Source organism: Gallus gallus, chromosome 14, assembly GCF_016699485.2.
Source record: "Gallus gallus isolate bGalGal1 chromosome 14, bGalGal1.mat.broiler.GRCg7b, whole genome shotgun sequence".
In the NCBI taxonomy this organism is placed as follows: domain Eukaryota; kingdom Metazoa; phylum Chordata; class Aves; order Galliformes; family Phasianidae; genus Gallus; species Gallus gallus.
The window spans coordinates 12,249,205-12,269,267 of NC_052545.1; the positions used below are offsets into that span (position 1 = coordinate 12,249,205).

The window sequence follows — 20,063 nt, forward strand, 5'->3', positions numbered from 1 at the left end:
GTGTTGAGCAAGGGGTGACACGAGAGTGCAGGAGGGATCCCTGCAGCTCTGCACGCACCCCCAGCATCGTGCGCCCCCAGTGTGCAGCATGGAGCTGGGCTGGGTGCAGGGGGATGACAACAAGCGAGGGATGCAGAGGCCCCATGGGCTGGCAGGGCCAGGGATGGTGGCTGGCAGCTGAGCTGCTCTGCCTGCCCGCCACCCGTTAATCTGAGCAGAGCCCGAGGATCTCACGCAGGATTATTCTCTTTCCCAGAGCTGAGCCCCAGCTGTGGGGGATTAATAGCGGCCGTTATATAAACACGAGGGGGGCTCGTGCCCTCTGGCACTCAGCCTCGGAGCTGAGCACAACCACAGGGCAGCATGGGGTCATCCCCAGCCCATGAAGGAGCAAGGGGGGGCAGCCTGCACTGTGACTGCCAAGAAGCTGTGCAGCTGTGCAGGATCACGAACCCTTCCCTGCTGCAGGTGTCAGAAGCCCCATCACGGAGAGGCTGCTCAGGGCTCAGCTCGGTGCCGGGGCATACAAAGGCCCTGGGGTGAGGTGCTGGGGAGGCTGCAGGAACCTCAGTGGAGGGATGGAGCCTGGGACACCTCAGTGCTGGCAGCCACGGGGCAGCGACAGATGGTGCCACGCTCCAGGAGACACTGCGTGCTGCACGGCTTCCTCTGGCTTGATCCAAATCCAAGCCCTGGAGAGAGATTTTCATGCTGATGGACTGCAGCGGGAATCTGGGGTGTAAAAGCAGGTCAGTGAGTCCCAGGCAGGGGGAAGGGACAGGCCAGCCCAGCTCTGTTACCTAACTGCCTTTGCAGGGTCCAGCATCGGCACTGCTGCAGCAGGAGAGCCGGGGGTCTGCAGTGCCACCCCGGAGGTGCACATTTGCAAGGATCCCTGCACAGAGCGGCTGTAAGGGGCCCAGTGGCCCATTTTTTTCCAGCAGCACAGTGCTCCTCTGTGCCAGAAGGGAGGAGTGACTGCTTCAGTATCAGCTCACGCTCTTCCTGATCACCTCTGGCCTGACACATCCCAGCCGCTTCCTGGGGTTACGCTGCGCTCAGGGGGACCACCAGGACAAAGGGGAGAGGCAGGCAGGCACCCACCTCCACAGGGCAAAGACGTGCTGCAAGCAGGGGAGCATCACCAGGACACCGGGTCCCTCCCAAAGGGGGTTTCTGCCTTTGGGAAGTCACACAAAGGGCTGTCAAAATTCTCCCTTCTTGCATAACTTGAGCTGCTCGTCAGCAGCAACGACAGAAGCAGGGCACCATTTACAAACAATGCAAAAGAGGATTTATTGAAACCATTACAGTTAGACCAAGTCCTATACAGCACAATTCGCAATAAGTTAAAGAACCAAACAGTCTCAGTGTTAAAAAACACACTAATGCATAACACAGTGATATAATGCCATCATCACCCATCTGAGTTATTGAATCAAGGCACGAAGTCATTCATTAAATACTGCAGAAAACAATTACACAGGGAAAGAAGCTGGAAAAAGGACTCATTAAGAAGGTGCTGGTTTGGCACTGATTCATTTAGTTGAGCTGCCACGGGGAACTCTGGGTCTCCAAAGTATTTGGAAACACAAATGGACAACTTAAAGCCAGAAAGGCCCCCCAGAGCTGCAAACCCAGCATTCCTAAGGGACGTTCAGTGTTACCTACTGGAAAAGTCAGGTCTGAGTTGGGAGCTGAGGATGAAGGACAGTGTCATTACAATGAGAATACAGCCCAGGTACGTTGCTCCCACCCACAGAATTGCAGTGGGACACGACCTGCAGCACTCAGCCCTGGGCCACAGTACAGCCACAGGGCCACCTGACAGCAGCAACAGCTGCCCACTCCAAGCACTCAAGAGGGAGGTTTCTAAGGGTGCAAACTCCATCACGCTAAGCTGTGCGTTTTCTGCCCACCTTCTCCTCAGCAATCAAATGGACACCAGTGTACGAACAGTGGTTGTGTCTCAGTGCAGCTGGTGCAGGGACAGCAGCTTTCAGGACCAGGCAGCCTACTCAAAATCTTGTCCAGGCTTTGCACATTGCTTCTGCGGCCTGCACTGGTGCCCACCAGGGCATACACCTCACAACCAAGAAGCCTCCAAGTGAGACATCACCTCCACACAGCAACCCACTCCCTGGGGACACCAGGCTGGCCCCTCACAGCCAACAACTCGGAGTTCTTCACCCAGCATCGCTTCAAACCAGGGCAAGGAGGCAGCACAGAGCTCTCTGTGGAGCTGTGCTGCAAAAACAGCCCCTGCAGTTTCAGCAAGTGGCTCATGTCTGTCTTGCAACATGCCCGCCTCCTGGCAGAGGGGACCATACTCAGATGGGCACCACAGCAGCTGTAAGGCTACGGGAGCATTTGCAGGACAGTTGGCATTGCCATTTGGGAACAGGACTCCGAGCTGCCAGGAAAGGGTTAAAGTGCAATTCCACTATTAAAAAATGGCCTAAATCCCCTTGCACTTTGAAACCAAGAGGAGAGGCGGTGTCTGTACCTGCAGGGACCAGTCAGCCTAGGCTCATGGTGGTTTTCATGCCCCCTATAAACACAGTGGGGCCAGGGGAACGTTGATGCATAAGTCAGGTAGGAGACCAGCTCCCCTTTGGTGTCATCAGTGCTGCACAGCCTGGCTGGAAAGGATGTAGCACAGAGCACAGGTAGGTTTGTGACTGCAGGGAGAGGCACACGGGGCTGTTCTTAGGAGAAAAGGTCATTTTCTAAGTAGAATGACACTTCAATCTGCATTCTGCTGGCCCAGGTAAGACCTAGCCCAGTCACAAGGCTGGAGTCTAGCACTACACACACTCACTGCTGAAGCAGGGGCCCAAATTCAGGAGAGGGTAACTGCAAATCAGCCTGCAGCCAAGCACCTCTCCGGCAGCCAGGAGAGCTGATTCAAAAAGGAAACCTAACACCACACACAGAAGCTCCACTTCTCACGCAAGCACCCAAGAAACAATCAGTGCAGGTATCCCCAGTGAGCACGTTTTCCTCCATCTACAGGCTGAGCCAGCACGGTTCCGTGGACACAAACAGACCAAGGGGAAAGCCCTCATTCATCCCTGAGCTCATGACACTTCAGTGGTGGCCAAGCACTGAAGTCCCATCAGCTCCCACAACGGATGCACTGGCAGCTGCTCCCTCATCCCGGGCATACCCAGGCAGTGGGGGTGCTTCCCTGCCAGCCACGCTTTGGTTTGCGGATCGAGAAAGGCAGCCTCCCATTTGAATCCACGATCTGGGTTTGCTAAGAGTGCTGCTGCAGAGGAGAGGCAGCCTGCAGACTCTCCCGGTCTCCTGGCAAGCTCACACTCTGCTGAGGAACCGCATCCTGTAGAGGCGGTCACGGATGTACTGCTCACTGTCCACAGCCACCTGGCTCAGCCAGATCACCCTGCTCTCAGAGACATCCTCCTTCAGCTTACGCTTCATCAGAGACACCAGCCCAGGCTCCTCGCCGGGTTGAGGCCCCCTCAGCAGCACATAGCAGGCGTGACGGCTGCGCTCGAACAGCGTGGCTGTAACAGAGCAGAAGGAACAGCCCAGCATAAGACGCCTGCCATGAACCCAACACTGAGCAGCCAGCAGTCCTGGAGGCAGCAGCAGGTGTCCTCCTGCACCTCCTCGCTGGAGGGCCGAAGGGGGAGAACTTACCATTGAAGGCAACTATCTGATCTGTGCTGTTGCGGAGCTCCAACAGGACATTAGTGTAGGAAGGATGGAAAAGGTACAGCTTCTGTAGAGGAGCAGCTGATATCTGTAACCAACACGACATGCTCAGTTATCCCAAATAGCAGGCTCAACCATTACCTCATGTTCAACAGAGTGCATGCAGTCGGATATCTGTGCGTGGCCAACCTATCCCACCTGACGCCACCAGCACCGGTGCTGGGATTTTACTGACTGCTTGGTGCCTTACTCTCCAGCCCGACCTTCCTGCAAACAACAGGCCTGTCTGCTGTGTGAAGGAGACAGATTTGCCCCAGGGCTGACAGACTCAGCAAGAAAAGCACAGGAAGTTCAGCTGGTGTTCAGGCATCCTCCAAGACACAAACTGTCACTTAACACTGCCAGCCACTGCTCCAGCAGGGCTGTCACACAGCTGAGCAACACATCATGGCCATCAGACACTACCCTGGAGCACAGGGAGGATATTACTGTGGCCATGAGAAATCACTGCGTGCAGTACTGCTGCAGAGGCTCCAGGTCAAACAGCAGCAGATTCAGAGGTGCTAACCCAGCAGCCTCTCAACTCCAACACAGCAGCACACTGAGGCAAGCCTATGGACAATCCAGTGCCTTTGCTCATACAGACAGTAAGTCCATTTTCTCTACGCAGCCAGGCTGAGGATGGTGAATGTTGCTGGTGCCACACACTAGCTGCCAGCAGGGACATTGCAATGGACACTGTGAGGACCTTGTACAGACAAGACCACATGCCTGCTGCACGCAGACCGGACTGATCAGAGACGTGTGGATACTCCACACCCTGCACAGAACGATGCCGTGTTAGTGGAACACATGGAACTCAATGTGAACACTGAGAAAACGGTGTGGCTCCAGACAATTCTGACTCTGAGTGTAGAAAAAAGCAACCATTCAGCAGCACTACTCACCGTTTCATTTCCTGCTACTTGGTATTCACCCCAGATGAGGAAGGTGGACCGGTGATCAGCAGTAGAAAGTGTGGCTGGCCTGGGGCTCTCTGCTCTAGAGTTCAGCTTCAGGTCCCATTGGACTGCTCCAGATCCACCCTCAACAATCATAACCTAGCAGGGAAGAAAGAAAAGGAACACGTATCAAAGAGCTCTACGAGCTGTGAGTAAGAGGTCAAGTCAGCTGTCTCTATCCCACACTGTCTAAAGGAGCAAGTATCTGACACACGGGAAGACAAGGAGACACGTGAAGCTGAGCTTCTACTTGATCACAGAGCTGTGAGACCTGGGGTGGACCACGTTAGTGTGAAGTCACAAGTCTTGCAAGTTATTTCAAGGGGTTCAAAGCTCTGTCATGGAAGTCACTTGCTGAGAATTAAAGTGTCTGGGCTGCCTTCAGTAGCTTCTTAAAAGAGATCCTTTCCCAGCCAAAAGCCTTCTAAAATCAGCTGGAGGCAGCACATCATACCAGCTGCCCTCGACAAAATGTCTGCTTGAGCTGAGACATGCAGAGAAAAAGGAAGTTAAAAGGAAGAGCTTTCAAACCTTTTTCCTGTTGGGTCCGATCTCACTCTCAAGGACAACATCAAGAACATCAGGTTTGTAGTAACCAAGCAGTGGCTCACTAAAGGAAAGGAGGAGATCCAGATCACAACACAACCTAACAGCTTGTGCATACCCTGTTCTTTCAGAGCAGCTTCTATCCTCACATAAAGACCCTAATAAAAGACTCAACTGCTACATGGCAGGCTTCGCTGTTTCAAACAAAAAAATAGCACCTGTCAGGATCACTGCTGCTGGAAACCATACAGAACCAACACAGGTAACATCACCTCATGACACGGGACACGTTGAGGGTCCACAATGTCTGAAGATTTTGTGCACTGATCAGCATGGCCGTCTCGGAGCTCACAAGCAGGATGTTCTCCCGTGATCTGCCAGGAATTTTTGCCACGTAACGAATGTCTCCAGTGCTGAACAGGAACAGAAAATGGATTATGCCTTCTAGAATGGTTCTTGGTGCAGTTTTGGGGGGTGGGGGAAGGAACTCCTCTTAAGTTTTTTTCCCCTGCGCTGTAAGAGTCAGAGACTCATCCTAACAGGCAGGGAAGTCAGGCAGGGCTGGGAGCTGAAGCACCAGGTTCTGCAGTTGCCACGCACTGGGTGAGCTGTCAGAAGTACCAGTCATGCTCCAATTGCACACGCAAACGAAATCCCAACCTGCTTCCCCTCCTTTACTGTGAAATCCTGACAAAGCCACCAATCCCAGCCCCCTCCCCAAGGCATGGGCAGTCAGGACAGAACAAAGGCAGGAACACCAGAACCCTCCAGCCCAGCAGCAGCCAAGCTCCGATACCAAACCTGAGAGGGGACAGGCGGTGCGTGGTGTGGTCGATGTTCTTCTCCCACTGAGGATCTTGCTCAAGGCCAGGAAGCTTAATTTCCATCCCAGTTGCTGCACTGTACAGATCTTTCAGGGAATACGCATAGAGAGAGTTGGCTGTGCAAAGAAAGAAGGGCAAAAATGAGGGAGAAAAGTTACCCCGTGCTTGCTCTGAGTGCTATGAATTTCCAGATCATGTCTGAAGTGGATCTGGCAGATGAACAATGAGCTGCATTTTTAGGGCATACATCATAGAGCTGCAGCAGTATCTTGAGACTGAAGCCTGCTTTTGAACACTTTTAGCATCTTATCTGTTCACAACCCATGAGTTCCACAGGCATCACTTGCTATGAGAATGACTGTTTACAACCTACATTCTCAACGTTTTCCAAATGAAATGACTACAGTATGTAAGGAACTTCAGTTTCAGCAAAAGGCCCTCCTTCTCTTGACCTCAAATACCTCCTTCACCGCATGAAACGTGACATAGATTCGAGAATGTAAAGCACCATTTCCAACAACTCTTTGGTAATTAACACTTCACAGCTATAATCACTCTTTCAGACTCAAGTCCTACGCAGGACTGTACCTGTATAGAAAAGGAAGTAGTGGGAGGAGCCTGGGCTCAGCATGACATAACGAGCTTCCCCATCCACATTCAGGCTTCCAGTGGAGCCGATCTGTTTGCCATTTTTTCCTGAATGGATGAAGGTCTTAATCTACACGGGGATGGGATTGAAAAAAGAAAGGGTTAAAGTTGCATCGCTCCAAACACAGCGTTCTCACACAGTGTTCTCTCAGGCTGCCTGCAGAAAGCACTGTGCAGACCAGCCAGCACAGCTGTTTCTGTCCTTGCAGGCCTGCCCAAAGCAGGGGGACCCAAGCTCTTGCCACAGAGTGGCTCTGCTACTACTTTTAGTGCCCTAAAATCATCCTCTTAAAGGTGCTGTGAGTTCACAGAGACTACACGTAAAAAAAAAAGCTGCCAGGTTTCTTTCTATTTATTCTCTTAGTGCAGGAATCAGAGCAACAGAATCCACACAACACTTCACCCAAGAGAAAAAAAGGGTAGAGTCGAGATGAAACTTCGAGTGGGCAAGAGGTGTGATGTGGGGGAAGCACAGCACACTGGGACTGAGAAACAGCATCTTGTAGGGGTGCTGAGTCAGGCAAGAACAGAGAGCTTCCCTCCTCCTTCAGCAGGACAAACAGGAGAGCAAAGAAAATCTGCTGCTCTTCAGGTGACTTTGGGGAGTCTGGTAAGTGAATAAGGGATGGAGTTTGCTTGGGAAGAGAGCAGCACATTCACCAGCTGTTCCCAGCCTCTCACACCAGCACTTACTGAACAGCTTCACCTTTCCTGGGAAGCACTGGTGCAGCAGCTGCCCCAGGACAGCAGCAACCAATGGTACTCATATAGTCAGGGAGAATACACAGTACCTTGTTTAGGGCACTGCTTCATACTTCCGTGAGCAACAAAGTTAGGAACCTTAAGGACTGAATCTCCCTCCAGAAGGGACTGCCCTTCCCAGCTGCAGAGCTGCCCTCAAGCTCCCCACAATTTGTGCCATTTCTCAATGCACAGTGTACTCTTACTTGAGTTGAGAGAGTGCCTGCCAAGTCCCAAGGGAGGAAGGGAAGGGTTTCATACAAGAACAACCAGAAAGGTTAAACAGAAAACAAATCACACAGCAGTTTTGCAGAACAAAGACTACTTTCAAACATGTCCTGGCTGCCTAAGATTAGAAAAACAAAAGTCTGGAGATAACTGGGATAGGAAAAGCAGCAGGGAAAGGAAACAGAAGAGAAATGTAGGAGTTGGAGAGGATAGAATTTCTGATGACTCTGGCAACAACAATGCCTCAGACAGCAGAACTCAATCTGCTTATAGTGCTCTGGTGTGGGGACACACGGCCTCTCCTCCCATAAGCCTTGCAGGAAACTACAACTTCTGCATGGTTTGAGCAGGAAGGACAGATTGCACGTGCAGGTGATGCACATCACTCAGTTAGGGATATGGATGGATTGTGATGAAAACATTTTTAGCTATGTCACTTTTTCCCTTCTAAGAAGCGGGAAAAGCAATACTGGAAAAGAGAAATGGCAACTAACAGCAATTTCACTGCGTGAACCCAGGTCAGAACTAATCAGCACAGCGACAGCAGGAAGAGAACTGAGCAAAGCAGGCAAAGCACAGCCATGGAAGGTACCAGGAAGACCAGTGGTCGTACAGAGGCACTGGCTGTCAGACACGCTTTGATCCAGGAGCCAAACCTGTCAGGGTTTGTTCACTTCCACTTCTCTGAGCACAGTCCTAGAAAACTGCAAGCTCATCTTGCCTAGCTGCTCTCCATACACAGCCTGTGAGGAGCACAGACTGAAAAGGGAGACTGGTTCCTGCCCGGTTTTCTTCTTAAGCCATGCAACACTTGCACTGACTTGGGAGTACACTTCTGCAGTGTGGGAAAGAGCCTTCCCCAAACACAGACATCAGAGGCCTCTGGGCACTTCCTCTGCAATCTGCAGGACTGAAACAAACAGCATTCCTGCCATGCCCTGCACTCTGGTCACAGGGCTTAGTGTAGCTTCACAGTGACATACCTTATCTCCTGTAGCAATAAAGATTATCAGGTCCTGAACTCCATCACCATCTACATCTGGAATCACTGACAAGGGAGTCAGCACAGTATAATTAGCTCCAAAGTCATCAGACTGTCTCCACTGAACTTCCCCTAGAAGAGAGTTATTGGGAAATGTTCACTGAAAAGCACTTTAGGTTGAAAGGCTTTAAAACACTCTTGTTCCTCAAAGCACTTTGCAGCAGTCACTCATAGACAGCCCATCAGCCCCGCAAGGCAGCCACGATTATGCTCATCATGGGGTATTTCTGCATTTCAAATGAGACCCAGAATCCACAATTCCAGCCCTTACTGGAAAGCAATTCCAGCTGCCTGCATAAAGACTCAAGTCCACCAGGCAGGCACAAAGAACAGCTTGCTTTCAGTGCCCCAGGTTAATACATTTTCCTTTGTGTTCGCTGCACAGAAAACCCTTTCCAGCTCTCTAAAAACTTGATTCCGTGTGCTTAAATCTGTGCAGGCGTTCTAAGACCATAAAGAAGCTGAATTCTGATCACAACGTTTATGGCTACTCCCAGCAGCACGTTTTAGTGCAACCTGACCCCTGCAGATGCTCCTGGGGCAGTCACAACTCAGCTCACACCCCTCCTCTCCCCCTGGTTGGAGGAGCACAGCTCTTCAGACAGTTCTGCCCATCAGCTGCTTGTCAGTGCAGGTAGCACAGCTTGGGCTTCACTGAGATGCACTCTGCCCAGGGCTGCTGGAGACTTTCCAGACACTGACACAGGGAATCTGCAGCACTATTTGCTGAGAGACTGCTGTGCTTTTGTGATTTTTTTTTTCTTTTTAAGGAAGACTTAAGTGCCTGACTGGGTGCTCTGAGGGGAAATCCTTAAGCAGCCCCTTTGAAGTGCATCCCACGCAGCCATCCTCAGCTCAGGAATGCAAAGCAATAACTGTTCTTTGCAGGCAGTCGCACTGAGGGCCAAGGAATGACTGCCCCACGCTGCCTGCAGTCCTTTAAGGCAGGCTGCATTGCCACTGAGATTCCTCCACAGCTTCCACTGAAATACTGGAAAAAAAAAACCCCATACGTGGATTTGTTGCTATGACAACAGATACGAAATAGAAAAGTGCCCCCAAGGAAATAAGGGGAAGGCAAACAATTTTACCCTTAAAAAAACCACCGAAAAACAAACAAACAAACCAACCCCAAGCAGGCAAAATTACAGAGAGTTTAAGTTTTAAATAACCACATCCCGGCTTCAGTATAGCCCAAAGCTCCATCACCACATCAGGCTGCTGAAATTCCCATTTTGATGCATAACACCCAATTCTTTGCTGGTTAGACAGTGAAGAGAGTTGTAGAGAAAGGTGTGTTACCCCCTTGAAAAGGTCTGATTTAACAAACTCATAGTGGTAACTGAGACAGCTTCAACACAAAGGGCTTAAGGAGCTTATATGGTCTCACACAGCCCCCAAGGAGCACGAACTGTGAATCCAACCCCACTTGGCTCTGTTAATGAGAGATCTGACTGTTCTGCCAGACAGGCAGAGCACTGCGATGCTCCCTCACAGCCCAGGATCACAGCAAAAGCACAGCAATGTAAGCCAGCAAGACAAGTGCCTAGACAGTAAATCCAGCCTGGGTGAAGGCTTTTGTTTTGGCCTGGAAGGAATAATAAAATTAGGACTTCGAAACTTCTGTGGCTGAGTTCAGCCCTCACTCCAAGGAACTGCAAAGGGAAGGACCAGGATTGCTTGCTTCATTCTGGATGAATGCACACCCCAACACCACGTTGCCCCAGTGAGTAGCAGCCTGCAGCTCACACACTGCCTGAGATGAAAGCAGGTCTCTTGTACTGAGCACTGTCAGACCTCTCTGCCACGTCCTTGCCCACTTGTTTACTGAACACCTTTGAGTTCCCAGCCCTCTGCACACAGCAGACATGCAGACAGATAAAAGAACCACGGAGCAGTGAAGAACTGTGATGGGAAACAACCATTCTTTGTGAAGTCATGAGCGATAAGCAGAAAAACAAACCTACCTCTCCTTGTCACACATTCTTCAGGCTGAAGAGCCTTGGTTTATTTCATGATTTCTTCCACTGAAGAAATGTCACCAGACCCACTGCCAGGGCTCACACACAGGTAAAGGCAGAAGGTGCCACCATACACCCACCCCTGTTCTTCCTCTAGATGTTGCTTTCGGCCGTGGTAGAGGCAGAACACCCACCTACGCAGACCTTTAGTTTGGTTTGGAACAGCTAATCCTAAACTCCTGTGTTCCAGATTGCTTGTTTTACCTTCACACGCAGGAATGTTAAGGGTCCCACACAAACAGAAGCACACAAATACCTACGCCTTCCCTCCTGTTTGCTCATGTCACGTACTCTGGCAACAAAGAACGCAAGACATAACACAGTTTGAATTGACAGAAAGGCACTAACTTTATCCATCCCACATCAGTCACTCTGAGATAATCTGCCTACTGCTCCTTCAGCCTTCCTACAGGCAGAGATTGAAGGCAGAGGTCCCTGGAATCTCACCAACCCATCACAACGTTGAATCATTAACAGCTAATGACTGACCTGGCTACTGGTTTTAGTTCAACGTGATGAAAGTCAGACTTCACCACTTGAAATACACTCAACCTGATCTTTTATTCCGACCTGTCCTCCTAACCCATAGCAAAAGCACTAAGAAGCTGCTTTTGACCTACTTAAAGCCACAGCAAAAAGGTACCGAATATGTCAACTGTTGGAGTATTCATTTTTGTATCAGAAGCAGTTTTTGACCTCTTGCTTTTAATTCATCTGCAGAATGTTCTCCTACCAGGTTGTTCCTATGACTTGTGGCTTAGCCCAGCTGTTTCTCCACATACATGTGCTGTATCTTTATGGCTGACTTCAGTTACAAGGCTTTGGCTCAGCAGCCACCCTTCTACGCTTTGACCTAAAAGCAACTACTTCATTAACGTCTATAAATAACCTGTACTAAAGCCTGTTGATGAGGAAAATGGTGCTAATTATCTCAGTTATTGCAGAAGCTTTCCAGCTGACTGCGTGTGCATGTGCTGTTCCAGCTACACTGGAAATTAAAAGCTTCAATAGCTTTTCCTCAGATCTCTTAGAGCTTTATTTCTTGCTATTCCTCTCCCCCAGCATTCGGAAAATAGGGTGTAAGGGGTGCAATATCAGACACAGAGGACATTATCCTAGGCATGCTTCCAAGTGAGAACAGGCATTGTTTATAGCCTTTGAAACAGTGACCCCCAGATGGAAATGTATCTCAGCGTTCCTCAGAGAGGAAGGCTCAAGGCACGACAGACTTGCTCCTACAGAAGCACAGGCACTCTTTACCCTCCCCCCAGCTTTAGGCAAGATGACGAAGAACCTCTTCACCTAGAGGTGCAGAAATGAAGAAGGCTTCTCAGAGAAAGCAGGTAAAATCCCAGGCTACAGACCAGTGAGTGCTTCTCCTGTGTACTCTCCCTGATGACCTTCAGATATCCAATCCCTGTAACTCCCATGCTTGTTGCCACTGCAGGTACTCCTACCACTTGTTCACAAACGACTGAGAAACACCATTGGTTTGTGTCCAGCTCACAAGAGCATCAAGTAACATTCACAGCTGCTAGCTGCTTCTCCTGTTTTAAAAGTTGTTGAGAAGTTGTTCTCATAATACAGCAGCTGGCACAAAACACCACAACAGAGTCCAGTCCTTGGAACAGAGGACAGGCAGTTCTCAAAGGCCCGGCCAAGGCCTCTGGCAAGGTTTTTAAGATGATAAATACTCCGTGTACATTGTCCACCTCACCTCGTGATGTCACAACCATGTCACATCCATGGCACGACAGCCACCAGGTGAGGGATGAAAGTAGTGCTGTTCCCTGTTATTCTGCCTGCCACCCACCTGTGCGCTGGTCAACTGCAGTCAGTGCCACCGGCTGCCCCACCAGCAGGCAGCCCGGGGCCCCTCCGAGCTGCTTGATGCCACACTGCATCCATCCCACCTCCATGGCAGCAGGCCTCTCCCAGAGCACTCTGCCATTCGTGCCGGACACAGCAGTGATGAAAGCACACGGAGAAGGCAGACCTGGGGGGAAGATGCATCAGAGGTAGCGTGAGCCCTGCCCACATCTGCTGCACTGCACCACGTGGGTGCTGTGCCTTGCCCCATGCCTCCCCCCACCCTGTTTTCTCTCCCAGAACCACCGTCTTTCCCCTTATCTTCATTCCAGTGCTTCAAACTTAATGACACAGAGGAGAATCGACATTATGGGCACTAGTCCAACAGCAGCACCCACCTCAGGACATCAGCCACAGCAGCCCCGTTAATCCTAACTAAAAGAAGGAGCAGCCCTTACTACGAAGCCTTCTGTTTCAGAACCAGCTACCTTCATCCAAACAGGAGCTGTTGAAGCTGCTGCTGCCATTGCTGGCTTTGAAAGCAAAGATGACATCTTGCACTTTGTCCTCGTTCACATCTTCTATAGCAAGAAACCTGTAAGCCACTGTAAAAGAGACCAGAAGTCAGGCACTGGTGAGGACTGCCTCAGCCATCAGCACAGCTGGCTGCAGCAAAACACACATTCCCAGAGACCCACTCACTGCCTCCAGCTCTGACTACACGACAGCAGGACAAATTGGCTTTTGTACTAACAAAAAGAAAGGCATCTACATGAGCACTGAGCACTGGAAGTCAGTGCCAAAGGGTTATTTGTTTTCATTTGTCATCCCCCGGAGGATTTGTCTCTTTTTATAGCCAGGCATCCAGAATGTGAACTATGTTTAACAACAAACAACTCTGGTCTTGGGGTGGGGTTCCTATTCCCGAAATATGAGGGGAAAAAAAACCAAACCAGTCCCAAATATACCATCTTTCTCAGTTTCAGCTAAAAGCAGCCATATATATCTCAAAGTAGCAGAACTTTGGATTTAGGCATTAAAGCATAAAGTTCAGTCCCTGCTGGGGAGCACTATCTCTGCAGTGACAGCTTAACCAGCATACAGTCACCACACACAAGATTAAAGGAAAGCAGTGACAGAAGTGGATGCTGAGTCACCAAGGAGCAGTTCCCAGGTTAAGGAGCTGATTAAAACAACTGTAACTTTGTGCAGCTAATAAAATAACAAGATGCAATTGCTCTTCTCCCTTTCCTTTTAGCCACAGAGAAAAGCTGGAAAGCCATGCTGATAGAGAAAGGATGCCTAATGGTCCCCAAACAGAAGCTCAAGCTTCAAGGGAGTGCTTCACAGACCAAACTGCAACACAGATTTACTCCTAGGCACCCTTCCCATTATTTTCCAAGTAAGACCGGTCTGTGAGCTCATTAGTGCCTCAGAGCAGCATTTAATTTCTCTATTAGTTCCTGTAAGCACCTCCTGGAAGGCCACTCCAATTATGACGGGCCATTGCTTATCCAGGTCAGGTGTTCACAGCCCTCACTCCCAAGAGCAGCACCCCTGCAGGCCCAGCTCCAGATCAGCCTTAGGTAGAGCTCAGCAATTCCAGTTCATAACACATAAGGGAACGGGACGCAAGGTAACTATTCTGCTACAGCAAACTCACCTGCATTGTCATAGTTTCGGAGCCACGTTCTCTCTGAGACAGGCCTCTCAGGGCAAGGAATGATAAAGGAGAAGGCAAACACGATGATGAGACACAGAAATAATGAGATGAAGAAGGCGGCGGTGCGCCAGCGGGACAGCCGAGACAGCTGCGACGACTGCTTGATGATGATTCTCCTCTCAACAGAGTTCTCATGGTTCTCTTGAGCTTTCACATCCTCTGTCTTCAGGGGGTGGATCTCAGCTTCTGAGTCTTTGTTATCCATTGCAGCTCACTCACAGGCATTCAGACACCCTTCTCCTCCTTCACCTGCAACAACGGGAAGAAGAGTTAAAGCAGACTTTGGAACGTGGCAAGAAATGACCAAGCATTCTGTCCCTACATGATATTCAGGTTGGAGACATCTAACGGGAGGCGACAGGTTACCGTGCTGTCACAGCTGGGTGCCAAGCACCTCTGACACTGGGAGTCTCCTACACACAGCAGCGGGGGGAGATGGGGACACACAGAAATAGCAGCATTTCTTTCTTTGGAGGAGGCAATGAGCTCTGCTAGACCCGGAGCAAGGACAAAGCAGGCTATGGGTTCAGTGCTGAATGGCCTGGCTGCTCCTGCAGGTCCTCCTCGTGAAGAACACCAAAAGCTCCCTTTGCTGAAAGGCCTTCTGGCACCTCCTGTGTATGGCAGCCTGACGCCAGGTGGGACGGGTGAAAGGGAACGCTGGTGGCCCTCATTTCCCAACACAAGGATGTGCCCTGGTGTAATGAGCACATGAGAGAGAGGAACAAACACCAACGTACTCTGCTGCGTAGGAGTAGAACAAAGCTATTGAGCACCATCCCCAGCAAGTGCTGCAGCCCAGCCCTACAGCAGGCAGGACAGCAAATGTTTCCCTCTTCGTTGTGAAATGAATGCATACAATTAGACTAAAACTGGGCAAATTTGGTTTCATCGCAGTGGAAGAAGAGCCAACAACTGCTACTTTAGTTTCTCCTGCTAGCTGTCATAATCTGTAGTTAATGAAATGTCCCCCTTCCCCCAAATCATCACGTTGCTTTTCTTCAGCTCGACTCAAAAGAGCTCTCTGCAGGACAGGGCCGGGCTCCTGCAAAGGGCAGGGGCTGCAGTAAGCAGATCCTCACCCACCCCACCAGCTATGGATCTTCCAAAAGGGAAAAGGGGAAAGCCCCTTGTTGGTTACAATGCCTGTAGCATTACCCACAACAATAACAAACAACTTCACAGACAGTTTTCAGGCCTCTCTTTATAAAAGAAAAAAAAAACAGCAGAAGAAAGAAAGGACACCACATTCCAGCAGCCTTGGAAAGAGCTGCACGACCACGTCATAAGAAGTTCTATCTGAGCAAATAAACATGACAGCCCAGCCAACTTTCCATGACTGCGCCGTGACGGCCGTGTGCCCAAATCGCCCGCCTCAGCAATTGGCTTCCCCAGCAGAAAAGAACTTCAAGTCAGCACCGGTGTGAGCGCAGAGCCCTCCGGCCTTCAGCTCCAATAAGGAGGGGACTCATTGCTGTAGGGCTGCAGGGATCCCAGGAGGAAATGGAGCAGCAAGGAGAGACTCCAGGGAAAGCCCTCAGCTCACACAGGCATCCAGGGGTAGAGCCAGCGAGCCCAGAGGGATGCAGCGCAGGGAATGAGCAAAGGAGTGGGGAAAAACAGCTCAGCACAGCAGGAGAGGGGATGGCCGGGTCAGACCCCCACCCAACTGCTGCATGCGTTGGGCTTTCAGGGCTGTAGCTGTGAAGCACTTGTACCGAAGTGCTGTGGCATTTATTCTGCTACAGCGCATCAAGTACAAGATCTCGCTCCAGGCAATTGAATGCAGGCTGCACAACACCATGCAAATTCAATTAAATCAATAATGTAGAAGCTGTATCCCTCTCCAGAGCCCTCACTCCAAAGACCTCATCTGCCCTTCCCAGCACCTGAAAGAACTCCTCGAGGCCATTGGATCCCAACCTTCTGCAGCACACAGTGGGCACCCAGCAGAGGCAGGACGAGTGGGGAAGGTGAGAAAGAGCAGTGGATTCGGCTGTGGCAGCAGTGAGCAGAGCATTGCTTTGCTGGCACCACAAGGAGCCAGCCCATCAGTGGGGTCAAGGTACGAGGCCACAGCCACGGGCTGAGCAAATGATTTACTGGAGTGGAGCAACAGCAGCTTCTGCCATTGCGGTGCTGGGGAAGAGGGCAGGAGTCGGTGAGGTGATCTCCCTGCACTGAGCTGGGAGCAGCAGCCCTTCCTCCTCAGCACTGCGCTGATGCTGCTGGGTCACAGCCTGAGTGCAGCCCGAGAACACTGCTGCCCATGAGGCAGGAAGCCAGAAAACTGCTAGGGCACAGCAGAGTGCTTCTAGCACCTGTGACTCCTGCAAACAGCGTGTGATGGAACCGGGCTGCTTCTCTGCTCAGACCCAAAAGGGCACCATCTTAACACTGCTGTGAAGGCACGCTTCTGTGAGGCGTTACCAACCACTCCACTGTCATCCAGAGTGGGATGAGAAGAAAAAAAAGCAGTAATTATACTGCCAGCTGCAGCAATTCCCCTTCTATTGCAGCAGCGACCCTAAGAGCCGCTGATTACAAAGAGCTCTCCGTGCCTTTAAAGCAGCTCCTTCCTCCCTTCTTCTTTCAGGATCTGAACGCTGCCCTTCGCTCCCCTGCCAGAGCATATGGAGGGCCAGAACAATGACCACCAGGGTTCAAACAATGCAGGAAATCCCATTGCCCGCAGTGCCAAAGTACGTGCTGGCAGCACATGAAACAGTCTGATCTCTGAACAACAAAGCAGTCCGGTAATCAGTTTAATTGGAGACAAGCAGAAAACGATAAGTGTGTGTTTCAGATGACTTTCCTGTCCTCTAGCAGCCGACATTTTGTCTCCCATTGGTCGAGGGCACAGAATACTTCCCTGGGGGTTCTGATGCACCCAAAAGCTTGCAACGAAATACACAGCAACAGGATCATGTGCTGCTGCAGCACTGACACTGCTGCACGTGCTGGGTCTGGGGGCCAGCATCAGCTCTGCTCAGGGACAGGAGGCCTCACCTGAGACACTGCAAGAAAAGGACTTCCTAGGAAAGGAAGGATAATACTTAATTACAAGCAGGAGCAGTGAGGCACTCTCTGAGCTCTGAAGGCCGCTTGCTCCTACAGGGAGCTCCGAGCACCAAACAAACCCCTTTCCTGCCCCACAGAACGATGCTGCTTCCAGGACGAACACGGCTCCCCAGTGTAACTCACCTTCACGGGGCACTGGCTGTCCTCTTCTACAGCACAGCTTTGTAGATTTGATCTGCATTAAACCAGTGCAACCTGTGCAGCAAGCCACCCGTGCCAAGCTGCAGCCAAACCAAAGGGACAAACTGTCATTACCAGTGAGCTCGTGCAGGGAACTGCACAGAGTCAGATGTATGGTAAGTGGAGACAGAAGCCATTTAAGTGCATTGGTGTGACGGAAGGTTTAACTCATTTTCCACCCATAAAATGCCCAAGCACAGTCCTGATTACAGTAATCTCACAAGATAGTGATTCTTCCTGGAAATCTTCTAGCAATATATCATACCTATGTTTGACATTCAGTGTGTTCACATATTTCACAGCGATGGAGTCAGATTACGACCGGTCCTTTTAGGAACACAAATACAGCATTTGCTTTGGGGGGTTTGTTTGTTTGTTTCAAACCTTACAAGCTTGTGTCAGCCAAAATAGTTGAAACCCCACCCTGTAATCCCTGATGACAAAACAGCTCCCAAACGTTGCCGTGCATAAGATGCAACATCCCCATTGTGGCTGCCTCCTAAGAGCTGACTGCGGTGTGATGTGTGCAGCACTGCAGCGAGCTCACTGGGCAGTCACCTGCTGCTACAGCATGTCAATGCGTCATTTTTTGGGTCCCTTTTGTGCACTCCTACTTAACTAGCACCCAACCAAGAGGAATTAACACTTAAGATTCTCCCCGACTGGGATTTTTCCTCTCTGAATACACTCAGACTGCACTCTGAAGCTTATAGTCCTGCGGGGTCATCTGCAGCCCATAACTCTTCCTTGACAAAGCCACGGCCCTGGCATGCACACAAAGCTGCCACAAACTGACCGTTCCCTTCTGGCTCTGGGGGCACTTCCTGTGATCCTTATGGTCTTTGTAAGGATGCGGTCTGCATCCCAGAGTTGGAAGGGACCTCTGAAGGTGTATGGGAACTGTTGAATCACGGCCCGAACCTCTGATTGACCACCTGAGGCGTGAGCTGTCAGCTGCAGGGGCACAGGTGAATGCAATTTCACCTGAGTGAGTAGAAGGGGTGGAGCTCCACCCCTCCTAGACCCCATTTAAGGGCTGACTCCCAAGGAGGAAGGATCTCTCTCTGGGGATCACTCCTCTTGGAGCCCTTCTGTGAGCCCAGGATATGGGTAAGCTCTTTATTTCATTACTCCTTTTTGAATGGGATAATCTCTCTGGTTCTATGCCTGTATACCTTACAATCTGTATACCTGTTTGCCATACAGAAGGCTATCTGGTCTGACTCCCCTGCAGTGCACAGGGACAGCACAGCTAGGTCAGGTCGCCCAGGGCCTGATCCAGCCTTGCCTTGAAAGCCTCCAGGGATGAGGCATCAACCACATCTCTGGGCAATCTGCTGCAGCACCTCACCACCCTCATTGTGGAAGATCCATTCCTTATATCCAACAGAAGTCCACCCTTTTTGATGAAAGGCAGTACTAGCACTGCAAAGCTACAGGGAGCTGATTACGGGTTACGTCAGTGATAATAACTGAGCAACGGAGACATGAGCAGTTCATCAGCACCCTGGGATCAAAGCCACCCACCCTCACCCACTGCTGCAGATCCCTTGCGAGCCTGTGGGATCAGCCCCAACCCCACTGCAGCCATAGGCTTCCCAGCCTGCGTCAGAGCCTCAGTGACATCCCTGAGCTGCCAGAGATATCAGAGATTAGGGGATAGTGCCAGGCACGGAGGCTGTTTAGAAGATGCTGCAGTCATTTCATGTACGTTTATTGAAAAGACAGGAAGAAAGGACAGTTTTTAAGTCGAGGGCTCGCTCTGCAGATCAGGTCTCCACTTGATGCACAGGGCACACACTCCTTGCTGCCCACTGGTTCCCTCATGCTGCTGATAAGCAAGGCACGTGGTGGCATGAAGTAATGGCCTTTTTGCACCTGCTACTGTCACTATCAGCTACTGCCAGGAGAGACCTGTTTCTTTCCTCAGTCCTCAGAGTTGAATCCATTTTTCTTTCCTTCTGTCTCACAGCACACACAGAGGGAAGCCCATGGCTCCCAGGCCACACACCTCACACACGCTCAGCCCTGTGGAGACACGCAGCTTCCAGCCCAGCATCAGGGCCGGGCACTGGGGACAGCTCCAGCTCCCTGTGCTGCCCCTCTGCTGGGAGCCTGGCACGGGGATCCGGGATCGAACAGCTATGAGAGCCGCTCGGGTCGGACTGCAGCGGGAGCGGCCCCGGGGCAGCACCGAACGCCGTGTGGGGCACCGGGCAGCCCTCACCGCGAGCTCCGCTTCCTCCCTCTAAGCCTAAGCGCGGCACCGCGGCCAGCACCGGCCCTTCCCGAGCCGCGCTCTGACAGGCCGGAGCGGCCCCACAGCCCACCGGGAGGGCACAGCAGCGGCCGGCCGGCCGGGCACCGCCCCCGTGTGCGCTGGGTTCCGCCACGCCGCTCCAGAACGCCGAGCGGGGCGGCGGGCGGCGGCATTCCCCACCACGGCCCCGAGGCCCCGCGACCGCCGCGCTCCCCACTCACCGCGCCGCCGCCGTCACTTCCGCCTCCGTTCCCCGCACAGCCTCTGCCGGAAGTGAC

At 51.4% G+C, this 20,063-nt stretch overlaps 1 protein-coding gene across 3 annotated transcripts; it reads right to left on the reverse strand.

The window, feature by feature from the left end:
• Window positions 1-1,271: 1,271 nt before the first annotated feature.
• Window positions 1,272-20,040, reverse strand: FAM234A (family with sequence similarity 234 member A). 3 transcript variants are annotated; one of them, XM_046900713.1, is made up of 14 exons: window positions 20,007-20,040; window positions 17,469-17,566; window positions 16,154-17,299; window positions 14,205-14,513; window positions 13,030-13,146; window positions 12,546-12,728; window positions 8,653-8,783; window positions 6,641-6,770; window positions 6,030-6,168; window positions 5,501-5,641; window positions 5,214-5,292; window positions 4,629-4,781; window positions 3,667-3,769; window positions 1,272-3,530 (listed from the first exon to the last, which is right to left on the reverse strand). In XM_046900713.1, the coding sequence occupies exons 4-14, from the start codon at window positions 14,467-14,469 to the stop codon at window positions 3,319-3,321; spliced, it is 1,653 nt and encodes a 550-aa protein (XP_046756669.1). In that variant the 5' UTR covers window positions 14,470-14,513; window positions 16,154-17,299; window positions 17,469-17,566; window positions 20,007-20,040; the 3' UTR covers window positions 1,272-3,318. The 3 variants fall into 3 exon arrangements, with proteins under 3 accessions (XP_046756669.1, XP_025011165.2, XP_414950.3); XM_025155397.3 differs by lacking the exon at window positions 16,154-17,299; XM_414950.8 differs by lacking the exons at window positions 16,154-17,299; window positions 17,469-17,566.
• Window positions 20,041-20,063: the final 23 nt, after the last annotated feature.